This window comes from Mauremys reevesii, linkage group 25 (genome assembly GCF_016161935.1).
Source record: "Mauremys reevesii isolate NIE-2019 linkage group 25, ASM1616193v1, whole genome shotgun sequence".
NCBI classification, from domain to species: domain Eukaryota; kingdom Metazoa; phylum Chordata; order Testudines; family Geoemydidae; genus Mauremys; species Mauremys reevesii.
This window is the reverse complement of record NC_052647.1, coordinates 250059-263756: the sequence shown is the minus strand read 5'-3', so window position 1 is coordinate 263756 and position 13698 is coordinate 250059. Positions and strand designations below refer to the sequence as shown.

Below are 13698 nucleotides of genomic sequence, written 5' to 3'. Positions count from 1 at the left end.
GGACCAAAACCTGAGCAGGGACAGAAATAGCCTTTTGGGATGGAGTTGGTGCAACTGATTAAAAGAGTTTTAAACTAGGAACTTGCAGGAGATGGTTAGGAGATGCTCATGTAATCTCCATGCCTGATTCTAATATTGACCTGGAGGAAAATCAAGAAAGAGAAGACACAGCAATGGAGAAGGGACCAGCAGTGGGTAGGCAAATGGACATTAAGAGGAAGGACAGTGCTGATACCAGTCAGGAAGGCGATACTGGAAGCAGAATGACTATATCCAACTGGGTGAGGAATGAGGGTGAAGCCAAGCAGCAGCAGCAATTAAGATGCCTGTGCACCAATGCAAGGAGGCTGGGTAATAAAATGGAGGAACTAGAGCTACTGATGCAGGAAGTGAAACCAGAAACTGTAGGGATAACAGAAACCTGGAGGAATAGGCATGTGTCAGGATTCCCTCCCCACTCTGAACTCTGGGGTACAGATGTGGAGACCCCATGAAAAAAAACCCTAAGCTTATTTCTACCAGTTTAGGTTTAAAACTTCCCCAAGGCACAAATTCCTTCCTTGCCCTTGGGCTGCCACCACCAAGTGATTTTAAACAAACATTCAGGGAGGGCCACTTGGAGCCTACCTTCCCCAAAATATTCCCCCCCCAAACCCCTACACCCCCTTTCCTAGGGAGGCTTGAGAATAATATCCTAACCAATTGGTTACAAAGTGAGCACAGATCAAACCCCCTGCGTCTTTGTTTTTCAGTGTCCTAATCAGGTTCTTAAAAGAAGCTTATTTTTAAAAAAAAAAAGAATCACCTCTGTGAAATCAGGGTGGAAGATAACTTTACAGGGTAACAAAAAGATTCAAAACACAGAGGATTTCCCCTCTAGGCAAAACTTTAAAGTTACAAAAACAGGGATAAACCTCCCTCTTAGCACAGGGAAAATTCACAAGCTAAAACAAAAGATAATCTAACGCATTTCCTTGCTATTACTTACTATTTCTGTAATATTAGATGCTTCGTTCAGATATGGCTTAGGGAGATGTATTTTCCCTGCCCTGGTTCCTCACTGACCTGGAGAGAACAAAGGAACACAAAACAAAAACCTTCCCCCACAGATTTGAAAGTATCTTCTCCCTTTATTGGTCCTTTTGGTCACGTGCCAACCAGGTTATCTGAGCTTCTTAATCCTTTACAGGTAAAGGAGGGATTTTATGCTACCTTTAGTTGTATGTTTATGACAGCATGACTGGAGTACAAGGATTGAGGGGTACGTGCTGTTCAAGAAAGACCAAAACAAAGGCAAAAGTGGAGGAGTAGCATTGTTTGTTAATGATGAAGTAGACTGTAAAGAAATTAGAAGTGATGGAATGGATAAGACAGAGACTGTTTGGGCCAAAATCATTCTGGGGAAGAAGCTACCAGAGATTCCCCTGGGACAGTGCTTGGGATGTGCTACAGACCCCCAGGATCCGATCTGCATAAAGACCTCTTCAATGTTTTTAATGAAATAAATACTACTGGGAATTGTGTGATTATGGGAGACTTTAAATTCCCGGAGATAGATTGGAGAACAAGTGCTACTAATAACAGCAGGGCCCAGGTTTTCCTGGATGTGATAACTGACAGATTTCTTCACCAAACAGTCACCGAACCTACATGAAGCGATGTCATTTTAGATTTGATATTGGTGAGCAGTGATGCCCTTGTAGAAGAGCTGTTTGCAGGAGACAACCTTGATTTGAGTAATCATGAGCTAATTCAATTTAAACTACATGGAAGGATAAACAAAAATTGATCCACACCAAGGAGCCTTGATTTCAAAAGGACAAACTTTTAATAATGAAGGGAATTAGTTAGGGACATGGGCTGGACTGAAGAACCCAAGGATCTGAATGTGGAGGAGGCGTGGAATTACTTTGTCAAAGTTCAGAAGCTCTCTGAAGCCTGCATCCCAGGCAAGGAGAACAATTTTGTCAGGAAGGGTTGCAGACCACGCTGGATGAACAAGCAGCTCAAACAGGTGATCAAGAGAAAGCAGAAAGCCTATAAGGAATAGATAATGGGAAAGATCAGCGAGGAAAGCGACCTCTGGGGGGTCAGAAAGGGTAGGGGAGAAGTGAGAACTGCAGAAAGCCAAGCACAATTGGACCTTGCAAAGGAAATTAAAACCAACGTTAAAGGTTCTTTAGGCATATAAATAAGAAGAAAACAAGGAAAGAAGAAGTGGAGCTGCTAAGCACTGTGGATGGGGTAGAGGTTAAAGATTATCTGGGCATGGCCCTGGCCCAACCCCAACTCCTAAATAAATACTTTGCCTCAGGTTTTAATAAGAGTAATGAGGACCTTAGAGGTAGCAGCAGAGTGGATAATGGGAATGAATATATGGAAGTAGAAATTATCACATCCAAGGTGGAAGTCAAACTCAAAAAGTTTAAGCGGGGAGTGGAGAGGCAGATAATCTCCATCCAAGAATATTAAAGGAACTGGTACATGGAAACTGCAGGCCTAATAGCAAGGATTTTTAATGAATCTGTAAGCTCTGGGATAGTGTCTATGACTGGAGAATTGCTAATATGGTTCCTATTTTTAAGAAAGGAAAAAAAGCGATCCAGCAAACTGCAGGCCTGTTAGCTTGACCTCAATTGTATGCAAGTTCGTGGAACAAATTTTGAAAGAGAAAGTAGTTAAGGACATAGAGGTTAATGGTAATTGGGATAAAATAGAAAATGGTTTTACAAAAGGTAGCTGTTGCCAGACCAATCTGATCTCCTTCTCTGAAATAACTGCTTTTTTTTAGACAAAGGAAATGCAGTAGATCTAATTTACCTGCATTTCAATAAGGCATTTGATGCAGTTCCGCATAGGAAATTATTTGTTAAAATGAGAATTGAAAGGTGGATGAGGAACTGGTTAAAGGGGAGACTACAACCGATCACACTGAAAGGGGAACAGTCAGGCTGGAGGGAGGTTATAGTGGAGTTCCTCAGGGATCTGTCTTGGGACCAATCTTGTTTAACATTTTTATTACTGACCTTGGCACAAAAAGTGAGTGTGCGCTAATAAACCTTGAGGATGATGCAAAGTTGGGAGACATTGCCAATACAAAGCAGGACTGGAATATCACACAAGAAGAGCTGGATTACCTTGAAAGCAGGAGTAATAGAAGTGGGATGAAATTTAATAGTGCAGTGTGCAAGATCATTCACTTAGTGACTAACAACAAGAATTTTTGCTATAAAATGGGGACGTATTAGTTGGAAGTGACAGAGGAGGAGAAAGACCTGGGTGTATTGGTTGATCACTAGATGACTATGAGCCACCAGTGTTATGTGGCCATGAAAAAGGCGAATGCGGTCCTAGGATGCATCAGATGTGGTATTTCAGTAGCGACAGGGACGTGTTAGTACCATTATACAAGGCGTGAGACCTCACCTGGAATACTGCGTGCAGTTCTGGTCTCCCATGTTTAAGAAGGATTACTTCAAACTGGTACAGGTGCAGAGAAGGGCGACTAGGATGATCAGAAGAATGGAAAACCTACCTTCTGAGAGGAGACTCAAAGAGCTTGGCTTGTTCAGCCTAACCACATGAAGGCTGAAGGGAGATCTGATTGCTCTCTATGAATACATTAGAGGGATATATATTGGGGAGGAGGAGGAGTTATTTAAGTTAAGGGCCAATGTGGACACAAGAATAAATGGATATAAACTGCCCATCAGTAAGTTTAGGCTTGAAATTAGATGAAGGTTTCTAACCATCAGAGGAGTGAAGTTCTGGAGCAGCCTCCTAAGGAGAGCAGTGGGGGCAAAAAACTTAACTGGCTTCAAGACTAAGCTTGAGAAGTTTCTGGAGGGGATGGGATGATGGGACTGCCTACAATGGCATGTAGTTGATCTGCGACTGCTAGCAGCAAATATCCCCAATGGCTGGAGATGGGACACTAGATGGGGAGGGCTCTGAGTTACTACAGAGAATTCTTTTCCAGGTCTCTGGCTGCTGGGTCTTGCCCACATGTGCAGGGTCTAACTGATCACCAGATTTGGGATCGGGAAGGAAGATTCCCCTGGGTCAGATTGGCACAGACCCTGTGGGGGTTTCGCCTTCCTCTGCAGCATGGGGCACAGGTCACTTGCAGGTTTAAACTAGTGTAAATGGTGGATTCTCTGTAATTTTAAGTCTTTAAATCAGGATTTGAGGACTTCAGTAACTCAGCCAGAGGTTCGGGGTCTATTACAGGAGTGGGTGGGTGAGATTCTGTGGCCTGCAATGTGCAAGAGGTCAGATTAGATGATCATGATGGTCCCTTCTGGTCTTAAAGGCTAAGGGTACGTCTACAGTGTGAAATTAATTTGAACTTATTCTATTTGAATTTTCTGAAGCAATTTTATACATTTGGTGTTGTGTGTCCCCACTAAAGCGCGTGAATTCAGCAGAGTGCATCCACAGTACTGAGGCCAGCATCGAATGTCGGAGTGGTGTACTGTGGGAAGCTATCACACAATTCCCGCAGTCCCCACCACCCATTGGAATTCTGGGTTAAGCTCCCAGTGCATGATGGGGCAAAAACATTCTCGCAGGTGTTTCTGGGTGTGTGTCGTCACTCACTCCTCCCTCCGTGAAAGCTATGGCAGACGCCATACTGCCAGCAGACTATGAATCCACCTCGCATGTCCTCCCGTCTTTCTATCTACTCTTTTATTTAACCATTTCCTGCCTTTTTTTGGCCACCGTGTACTAAGCAGCACAGCTTCCGCCGCAATCTCTGCTCTCCCGCTCTTGCATCACTAGCTAATTTCTCCATGTTGTCTGTCTTGGGCTCCCATGGAAGCTATAGAAGACAACCATTTACCACCTTTTATTGGCCATCTTGAACCGAACAGCTCTCCTATGTTTCGCGCCCTTTTTCCAGGATTACCCATTCAGGTGCCATAGTGCGGCAAGCATGGAGCCCTCTCAGATCTCCGCTGCAGTTTTGACCATTGTAAATACCTCGCGCGTTATCCAGCAGTATGTGCAGTACCTGCAAAACCGGGCGAGGAAGCGATGACAACAAGATTACTATACTGATGAGGACATGGATACAGACGTTCCTAGAAGCACGGCATGTGGTGATTGGGAGATCATGGTGGCGTTGGGCCAGGTTCATGCTGTGAAACGCTGATTCTGGGCCTGGGAAAAAAGCACAGACTGGTGGGACCGCATAGTGTTGCAGGTCTGGGATGATTCCCAGTGGCTGCGAAACTTTCGTATGCATAGGGCCACTTTCATGGAACTTTGTGACTTGCTGTCCCCTGCCCTGCAGTGCAAAGACACCAAAATGAGGGCAGCCCTCACAGTTGAGAAGCGAGTGGCCATAGCACTGTGGACGTTTACAACGCCTGACAGCTACCGATCAGTCGGAAATCAGTTTGGAGTGGGCAAATCTACTGTGGGGGCTGCTGTGCTGCAAATAGCCAACACAATCATTGACCAGCTGCTATCAAGGGTAGTGACTTTGGAAAATGTGCAGACCATTGTGGATGGCTTTAATGTGCTGGGGTTCCCTAACTGCAGCGGGGTGATAGGGATATGCGTTCCATCTGTCCGGGCCCCGGCACACCGGAGCGGCTAGTACATAAACCACAAGGGGTACTTTTCCATGGTGCAGCAAGCGCACTGGTGGATCAGAAGGGACGTTTCACCGACATCAACGTAGGATGGCCGGGAAAGGTGCATGACAGTCACATCTTCAGGAACTCTGGTCTGTTTGAACAGCTGCAGGAAGGGACTTACTTCCCAGACCAGAAAATTACTGTTGGGGATGTTGAAATGCCTATAGTTCTCCTCGGGGACCTAGCCTACCCCTTACTGCCATGGCTCATGAAGCCATACACAGGTACCCTGGACAGTAGTAAGGAGCAGTTCAACTATAGGCTGAGCAAGTGAAGAATGGTGGTAGAGTGTGCTTTTGGACATTTGAAAGCACGCTGGTGCAGTTTACTGACTCGGTTAGATCTCAGCACAACCAATATTCCAATTGTAATTGCTGCGTGTTGTATGCTCCACAATATCTGTGAGAGTAAGGGGGAGACATTTATGGCGGGGTGGGAGGTTGAGGCAACTTGCCTGGTGGCCAGTTTCACATAGCCAGACAACAGGGTGATTAGAAGAGCGCAGCAGGGTGCGCTGCACATCAGAGAAGCTTTGAAAGCTGGTTTCATGGGGTACGGTGTGACGGTTGTGTTTGTTTCTCTGGAAGTTACCCACCCCCTATATCTATATCTATATCTATATATATCTATATATATATATATGGAAATAAAGTCACAATTGTTTAAAAACCCTTCTTTATTATTTATTGCACAACACATTGAGAGAAATCAGAAGGTAGACCGGAGGAAGGGGGTGGGTATTGGGTTACGGGGGTGGAGGAGGAGGGAAGGACAAGTCCAGAAACCAAATCAAAAGTTTGCATATGCCAACTTTCTGCTGCTTGGGCAAGCCTCTGGGGTTGAGTGTGTGGGTCCCCATAGCCCCCCTCCCCCCTCATGTTCTTGGGCGTTTGGGTGAGGAGGCTATGGAACTTAGGGAGGAGGAAGGGCGATTATACAGGGGCTGCAGCGGCAGTCTGTGGTCTTGCTGCCTTTCCCGCATTAGATCCACCATACAGCGGAGCATGTCAATTTGCTCCCCCATGAGCTTGACCACAGTGTCCTGCCTGTTCTCCTCGCGCGTGTCCCTCCTCTCTTCATGTTCCTGTAATGCTTTACAGGACTCTGCAATTGTTTGCCTCCATGCATTCAGCTGGGCCCTATCAGTGCGGGAGGACTGCATGAGCTCGGCAAACATGTCGTCCCGAGATAGTTTTTTCCACCTTCTAATCTGGACCAGTCTCTGGGATAGAGTAGATAGGGGCCGCGTTGAAAAATTTGCACCTGCAGGAGGAGAAAAAGGGAGGGTAGTATTTTAAAATACATTTCAGAGAACAAAGGGGACACTCTTCTCAGTGAAACAGGCAATTCATAGTACACAGTACATGTTCTTTCTGTACAAGTTAGCATTTTGCCTCTTATACTGAAGTGCCTGCCACTTTGGTGTGAGTAAGCCATCACACACGGGCAACAGAATTCATCTTGCAGGCAGCCCAGGTTCTGCTTCTTCCACATTAATTTAAATGCTTTCAAACTGCTGGGCCCCTTTCCCATAGTAAGCAATGCCTGGTAGGTTTGCCATATAAAAGGAGGGCCTGCGGGCTCTCTGAGATGATCGCTTCACACAACACAACACCCTCCCACCCCCCGGCACCCACTGTGTGGCTCTGATGAGGCTCTGGGCAGGGATGAGCCCTTTAAACTAAACACAAACAGCCCAGCACAGCTGGGTTTCCCCCTCGCCCCCTACCACGTCGCTCTGATCAGACTCTCACTCACCAGAAGTACCTTCTCTAGGGTCATGGTCCAGGAGCCCGCCTTGGGAGTGGGGGGAGGCTATTGGCTCCAGTGTTAAGAATAGTGCCTGGCTAGGTGGCAAAACAGATTCCCCACTTGCCGCCTGTGCACTCTCGTCCTCCTCCTCCTCCTGCTCTTCGTTCTCCAATGACTCATCCTCCTCGCTCCGTGCAACCCCCCCCCCCCCCCGCAGGTGTCCACAGACAGTGGTGGGGTAGTGGTGGCGTCACCCCCCATAATTGCATGCAGTTCATGGTAGAAGCAGAATGGATGGGGCTGTGACCTAGAGCGACTGTTTGCCTCCCTGGCTTTTTGGTACACTTGCCTGAGCAACTTGATTTTTGTACGACACTGCTCTGTGTCCCTGGAGTAACCTCTTTCCATCATGATCCTGGAGACTTTAGCATACATATTTGCGTTTTTTGTTTTTTTGTTTGTTTTTGGTTTTGGTTTTTTTTGGAATGTAGTTCTGCCATAACAGATTCATCTCCCCAACATACAATGAGATCCAGTATCTCCTGTTTGGATCATGCTGGAGCTTGTCTGCGAATCTGGGACTGCATGGTCGCCTGTGATGATGGACTGTGTTGATGGTCACCTTGTGCTGATGGTGACCAAACAGGAAATGAAATTAAAAAGTTCACAGGGCTTTTCCTGCTCACCTGGCTAGTGCATCGGAGTTGACAGTGTTGTCCAGAGTGGTCACAAGGGAGCATTCTGGGATAGCTCCCGGAGGCCAATAACATCGAATCACGTCCACAATATCTGTAACCCGGGATTGTGATCTCGATTTAAGCGTGAATCCACTTCCCGAGGTGGAGTACAGAAATCGGATTAAAGAACCCTTTAAATAGAAAAAAAGGTTAAGGTCGTGTGGACAGAATCTTCTTTTTTTTTTTTTTTTTTTTTGAATTAAGTTGGCTAATTCCTAAATAACCAACTAGTGTAGACCAGGCCTAAGTCTGTGAGCTTCCCATCCAGCGTCCTCGCAAGCTGAGGCCAGGGCCACGTTGAAGCGCTGCTCAGGGATGGTGGCTGTCCAGGGAGGACCTGAGTGTGCCCATCTCTGTAGCAGGATGGGGCTGTTCTCTCTGTCCAGGCCATGGGGGAGCAACACCCACACCCCTCATGAGGGAGAGGGGTCAGAGTTTCTGAATTACACAGTGTTCTCCAGTTCTGATCGTCCCCTTGTGGAACCTGTGGCCTGATGTACTCAGCTGCCATCCCTGCCCCCTACATGATGATTTGACTCCAGGCATGCCTGGGAAGCATGAGGGGGCAGAGGACATCTTGGTCTAGCCCGGGCTGGGTTTGCCAGCCTCCTGCTGGGTCTGGCCTCTGCACTGATTAAGGGAGAGCTCTGATGCCCATGTCCCACTGCCATGATAATGCCAGCATTCTGTTCCCTGGGTCATCCCCTTCCTGAGTCCCACAGTGCAAAGGAGTAGCATGTGGTTCTGGACCCAGCCACCAGGGGGCGCAGGAAGTGTTTCACACCTGTCCGTCCAGGGCAAACTTCACCTCATGCCATGTCCAAGCCGAGCAGGACCCTGAGCCCTGCTCCCTGGTGCCCTGGCACTCTGGCACTTGTTCTCCCCACACACACATGCACCTGGGCCCTCAGAGATGGGCTGGCAAACAAGAGCATCCCTGGGATTCCTGTGAGGCTGGCTGGGCTGAGTCCTGCCCCTCTCCACATGCTCCACACACACCCAGATCCCCTCGTCTCTGACCTGGGTTGGTTGCTGTTTCTGACAGGTTGTGACCCGCCTGATCCACTTGCTGAGCCAGAAGATCCTTGGGAACCTACAGCAGCTGTGCGGGCCCTTCACAGGTAGGGGCTTTGTGGGGGAGGGTTAAATTGCAACTTGCCCTAATGGGGGCGCAGCCTGTCAGAGTTACGGGGCCCTCTGTCCCTAGCCGGTGCTCCAGGCTGTGACTTCATCACCATGCAGGGGAGGTGGCTTGCTGCTGGCATTTCCCTGCTTCTCCTCCACCAGCCACAGTCAAGACCTGAGAAGCAACTGGCAGACCTGCTGGGGACTGACCCACCCTGGGGATTAAAGCAGGGCTCCAGGGCTAGAAGCAGGAGCTGCTATGGCTGGAGCAGAGAGCCAGGCTCCCTGGTTGGGGTGGGAACTGGCTCCTCTCCTTGCGGTCCAGGCCAGCACTGATGCTGGGCATCACAGGGCAAAGCTCCAGACCGGGTCCCGCAGTTGTTCAGTTGATAGGGTTGCCAATCTTCCCGGTTTTGCCAGGAGTCTCCTGGAATCGGGCTCTATCTCCCAGAGGCTACTGAAGCCAAACCAGGAGATTTTAGGCTGCTAAAAGTCTGGCAGCGCAGCTGGGCTAAATCAGGCTCCCTACCTGCCTTGGCCTCGCACTGCTCCCGGAAGCGGCCAGCACATCCCTGTGGCCCCGGGAGGGCAGGGGGTCTCCACACGCTGCCCACGCCCCAAGCACTGACTTCGCAGCTGCCATTGGCCGGGAACTCTCGGTTGGTGGGTGTCTTACCCTCTGGGCCCCTCAGACGGTTGGTCACTCTGTCTTTCCCACAGGCTCCAGTCTTGGTGTGGCCTCCAGCTCAGAGCTAACCAACCCAGCTAGTAACCTGTCCACGGTGGCAGTGCTGCCAGTGTGTGACGATGTGCCCATGGCAGCCTTCACGCTGGAGCTGGAGCATGCCCTCAACGCCATAGGTGAGTGAGGGCCAGAGCCTCGCTCTGCTCCTGGTCATGCTTGGGGTGCAGGCCCGGCGTGATGGTCCTGTTCACTCTTCCAGGTCCCACCCTGCTTCTGACAAGTGACATCATCCGAGCACGACTTGGTGCCTCAGCACTGGACAGGTAGGGGATTGGCACAGGCGGTAGGTGGACTGAAGGGGCTGGCTCCTAGTCCCTGATCTCTTTGTTCTCCATAAAAGCCCCCCCCCACCATGTGGGGCCTGCAGGGCCGTGCTATGGGGCTTGTGCCATTGGGGCACAGAGGGTGGGGTCTAGCTGGCTGATAGCAGGGCCCTCTCCAAGAGAGGGTGCAGCAGGGGATCCTTATTGGAGATGGGCTGGAACAATGGGCGGGGGGTGGTGGGTGTCCTGGTGTGGTGGTGGTGGGGAACATAGCTGGGGGGCTGCTCATTAGGAGCTTGGAGCGGGGTGTCCTGCTGGTTGCTGGGAGGTAGCAGAGGATCCCTGTTGGAAGGGGTGTGGCACGGGTCTCCAGGATCAGTGCTATGGCCCCAGCTTTGGAACAGTCCTGGGAGAACCCCTTCAGTGAGCCAGACCCCCTAGGGGTCTCACTCTCCCTCCAGGCCAAAGCCACACAGTTTCACCACCTCCTTAGGCTGGACCTCTGGGCCTTCATCACCCCTGCTTCACACCGGGAGCTCCACTCGGCAAGTCCAGCTGAGGCAGATACCTGAGGGAGACTTGTACAATCTCAGGGAGTAATGCTCCTCCTCCACCAGCATCTGCAGGGACACCCAGCCCGTGCTGTCACACAGAAGTGTTTATTAGTTGGCTGGAACACAGCAAAGAAAGTTCTTGGCTAGCACAGAGAAAGGGAAGTTACAGCAGAGTCCATCCTGGTCAGCACAGAGCCCAGAGCTCTGTCCCTCTGATCGCTCTGTCCCAGTTTAGGTGTGCCCCCAACTGATTCCTACAGCCCACACTTAACACCCCCATCTCCCCTCCCCCAGTTCTCTGTTCCCAAACTGGGGAGATGCGGCTCAGCCCCCCTGCCAAGAGGGGAAGTCATCTCTCTGGGTCGTTGATTGCTAGTGATCTGTGACTGGGCAACTGGATTTGCCATTGTCTTCTCAAGAGCTAAAGCCCCAGACAGCTAGGAGCTGTTCACACCTGTGTTTTTTAGCCTGGCCAGAGAGCAAACAGACCTTCCTCACACCCCACTAGCTAACAATGCAGCATATAGGGGAAACTCAGGCATACATAGGCTTCATAAAAATATTACAAAAAACCTTCCACTTTGTCAGAGCGTGCAGCTGGAGAACTGCTTGCTGGGAGCTTGGGGGAAGGGTCCCCATTGCCATCCGGGAATTAGGCAGAGGGAAGGAGGGGCTGCATGGTGGGAGCTCGGAGGAAGGCCAGAAGCAGGGGTTGGAGCAATGGGGTGGGGCAGGACAGAGCTGGAGGCTGCCTGCTGACATCCCCTCCCTGGCAGCATCCAAGAGTACCGGCTGTCAGGCTGGCTGGCGCAGCAGGAGGACATCCACCGCATTGTGCTGTACCAGACCGACTGCACACTGACGCCCTGGACTGTGCGCTGCATCCGCCAAGCTGACTGCATCCTCATTGTTGGGCTGGGGGACCAGGAGCCAGCCCTAGGCAAGGTGAGGCTGGGGCCCTGTGTACAGTGCCCGGGGGAACGCTGCATCCTGAGCCCATGGTGGTGGCCATCATGGTCTGGGATGCTGCATCGGCCTGTGGAGTACAGCCTGGAAGCACCGTCGGGGCTCCCTTGTCCCCACTCTCAGATGACAGAGCAATTAGGGTCACTTTGTGAGCTGGACACAAGCAAACAATCTGTTTTGATCTGGTTTAGTGTAAATGTCTACATCTACGAGCAAAGACTGTAGGCCGGGGTGGGCAAACTTTTTGGCCCGAAGGCCACATCTGGTATGGAAATTGTATGGTGGGCCCTGAATGCTCATGAAATTGGGGGTTGGGGTGCGAGAGGGGCTGAGGGCTCCAACTGGGGGTGCAGGCTCTGGGGTGGGGCCAGAAATGAGGAGTTCAGGGTGCGGGAGGGGTCTCTGGCCTGGGGCAGAGGGTTGGAGTGTGGAGGGGGGTGAGGGCTCCAGCTGGGGATACAGGTTCTGGGGTGGGGTTGGGGGTGCAGGAGGTTGCGCTGGGCTGGGACCAAGGGGTTCAGAAGACAGGAGGGGGATCAGGGCAGGGGTAGGGGGTTGGGGCACAGGAGGGCATCAGGGGTGCAGCCTCCAGACGGTGTTTACCTCAAGCAGCTCCTGGAAGCAGCGGCATGTCCCCGCTCCAGCTCCTACACGGAGGCACAGCTCAGCGCGCTGCCCCATCTGCAGGCGCTGTCCTGCAGCTCCCATTGGCTATGGTTCCTGGCCAATGGGAGCTGCGGAACCCTTTGGCTGACCCTATGTATAGGAGCTGGAGGGGGGACATGCCGCTGCTTCCGGAAGCTGCGCAGAGCCACAGGACGCGTGGAGCGAGGCAAGCTCCTGGCTAGAGTGCTGGAGCGGGGCAAGCCCTGGACCCCGCTCCCCGGCATGAGTTTGAGGGCTGGATTAAAACATCTGAAGGACCAGATGTGGCCCCCAGGCCGTAGTTTGCCCACCCCTGCTGTAGGCCATGCTGACAAGGTGGGGGGCCCTGTCCTGGGAAGCAGGGACTCCTGAAAAAGACTTGGGGGTCGTGGTGGACAATCAGCTGAACATAAGCCCACAGCACAATGCTGTGGCCAGAAGGGCTAATGCGATCCTGGGATACATAAGCAGGAGATTCTCGAGTGGGAGGTTTAACCTCATATCTGGCACTGGTTCAACTGCTGCTGGATTCCTGTGTCCAGCTCTGCTGCCTGCAATTCAGGAAGGATGTGGATAAATTGGAGAGAGGTCAGAGAAGAGCCATGAGATTAAAAGATTAGAAACCTGCGTTAGAGTCAAACTCATGGGGCTCTATCTAGCATAACAAAGAGAGGGTTAAGGGGTGACTAGATCTCCGTTCCTACTTGGGGAACAGATATTTGCTACTGGGCTCATCAATCTAGCTGAGGAAGGTCTAATGTGATCCAATGGCTGATTGATAGTTAAATCTACAGCCCTGCACGGATACAAAAATGTATATCCGCATCCGATCCGTGATCCGCAAAAATTGTCCTTGGATATCTGCATCTGTGAATGGGGATATCCACAGATATCCAAGGCTCTACTAATAGCTTCACAGGTCACCATGCAGCAGTGACACAGGACTGTGCCAAGTCCCTGACCCCCAACTGCCCCCACTTCTCCCCAGAGACCTCCTGCCTCGCCGATGGCTCTGTCCCTGCTGCCCCTCCTGCCTAGGGTTGCCAATTTTGGTTGGATATATTCCTGGAGATTTCATCATGACATAATCTTTAATTAAAGATTAATCTTTAATTCCTAGAGACGCCAGGCCAATCCTGGCGGGTTGGCAACCCTATGTCCTGCCCTGCCCTGGGCACAGAGGCTACAATCCTGAGCCCTCGTGTGCAGCGCCATCCTCCCAGTGGCTCGGACAGGCCTATACAGCCACAGCAGGTCTAGCGCACA

General features: G+C 50.8%; 1 protein-coding gene across 13 annotated transcripts in view; it reads left to right on the top strand.

The window, feature by feature from the left end:
- PNPLA6 (patatin like phospholipase domain containing 6) overlaps positions 1–13698 on the top strand; it is a 67561-nt gene that overhangs the window by 37652 nt on the left and 16211 nt on the right. For all 13 annotated transcript variants that reach the window (XR_005591176.1, XM_039513926.1, XM_039513930.1 and 10 more), the window contains 4 exons: positions 9180–9255; positions 9980–10120; positions 10204–10267; positions 11598–11766. Coding sequence is in view for 12 of the 13 variants with exons in the window: in XM_039513926.1 (XP_039369860.1) it covers positions 9180–9255; positions 9980–10120; positions 10204–10267; positions 11598–11766 (450 nt within the window). In the remaining variant the exon portion in view is untranslated. The remainder of the gene's footprint in view (positions 1–9179; positions 9256–9979; positions 10121–10203; positions 10268–11597; positions 11767–13698) is intronic.